We start from the raw sequence: 894 nt of genomic DNA on the forward strand, positions 1-894 counted from the left end.
GGGAGCTGGCGGAGGTTCCCTCCTGGAAACCCGTCTGCCATGCTGTGGTACAATGGGGTAGGTTTTAAGGCCGTGCCTTGCTGGGCTGGACTGAAAGCCTTCCTCGGGGGAGGAAGGCTCCGCGTGGCATTACTGCTTTGTGTATTGACATTTCACTTTCTGCAAGGTCTGCCTTGACAGATGCAGTGGAATTAATCTTATTATCAAGGACTTGATGTGTGTTCGTGCCTCGTCATCGGTGACGCTCAGCATGAACCCAGCTAATGTCTTCTTGGTTTTTTTCCCTTGTTTTGTACTTACTAGAAGAAAATCGACTGTCCGCGCATCGTCCCGGCCTCTTTAGAGCCGATGCCCACAGGCGTGTCCCGGGACATTACGATCTCACTGGCCAACGCAACTTTCTCCAAGGTAAGGGAGTTCCTGGGCAGGCTGGAAGGCTCAGCTGAGCCTCGGCTGGTGTGCGGTGAGGTGGCCAGGCCAGCCGAAGGGATGTTAAGTACGAGCTGGTTTCTGCCTCGGAGCGGGTGGGGGGGCTGCTCCCAGTTTGCGCTGGCAGCTGAGATCACTATGTTCACAGAAGGTGTTGGTGGGAAGCAGCCACCCCGGCAGCGAGTGAGGGGCACGGGGAAGCCGAAGGGAGATGCTGTGTCTGTCCAGGCATTCTCCAGGGATCCCCTGCAATCAGTGACAGGGTTTTTGCATTTGGTGAAGAAAGGAGGTTTATACACCTTTTGCAACAGTCACTAGAACAAAGTGTTTGGGAGAAATAACATTCCTGGTTCCCTTGTGGGTGTTTGCTCCACCGCAGAGCATGCTGGTGTCATGCTGTCCTGCTGCCGAGGGCCAGCCCAGCCCCAGGACCCTGCGCTTAGGCGTGAAGGACAGAGCCCCGAG

General features: G+C 55.8%; 1 protein-coding gene across 1 annotated transcript in view; it reads left to right on the plus strand.

Annotated features, from left to right (window-relative positions):
* The window catches only part of LOC104488932 (plexin-D1-like), a gene marked incomplete at both ends in the record, with an annotated part of 12949 nt that extends 12541 nt beyond the window's left edge, over nucleotides 1–408 (plus strand). Inside the window, one exon of the mRNA XM_010131032.1 lies at nucleotides 304–408. Coding sequence (XP_010129334.1) covers nucleotides 304–408 — 105 coding nt within the window. The remainder of the gene's footprint in view (nucleotides 1–303) is intronic.
* Between the last annotated feature and the right edge of the window lie 486 nt (nucleotides 409–894).

This window comes from Buceros rhinoceros, unplaced genomic scaffold (genome assembly GCF_000710305.1).
Source record: "Buceros rhinoceros silvestris isolate BGI_N320 unplaced genomic scaffold, ASM71030v1 scaffold9382, whole genome shotgun sequence".
Taxonomy (NCBI): Eukaryota; Metazoa; Chordata; class Aves; order Bucerotiformes; family Bucerotidae; genus Buceros; species Buceros rhinoceros.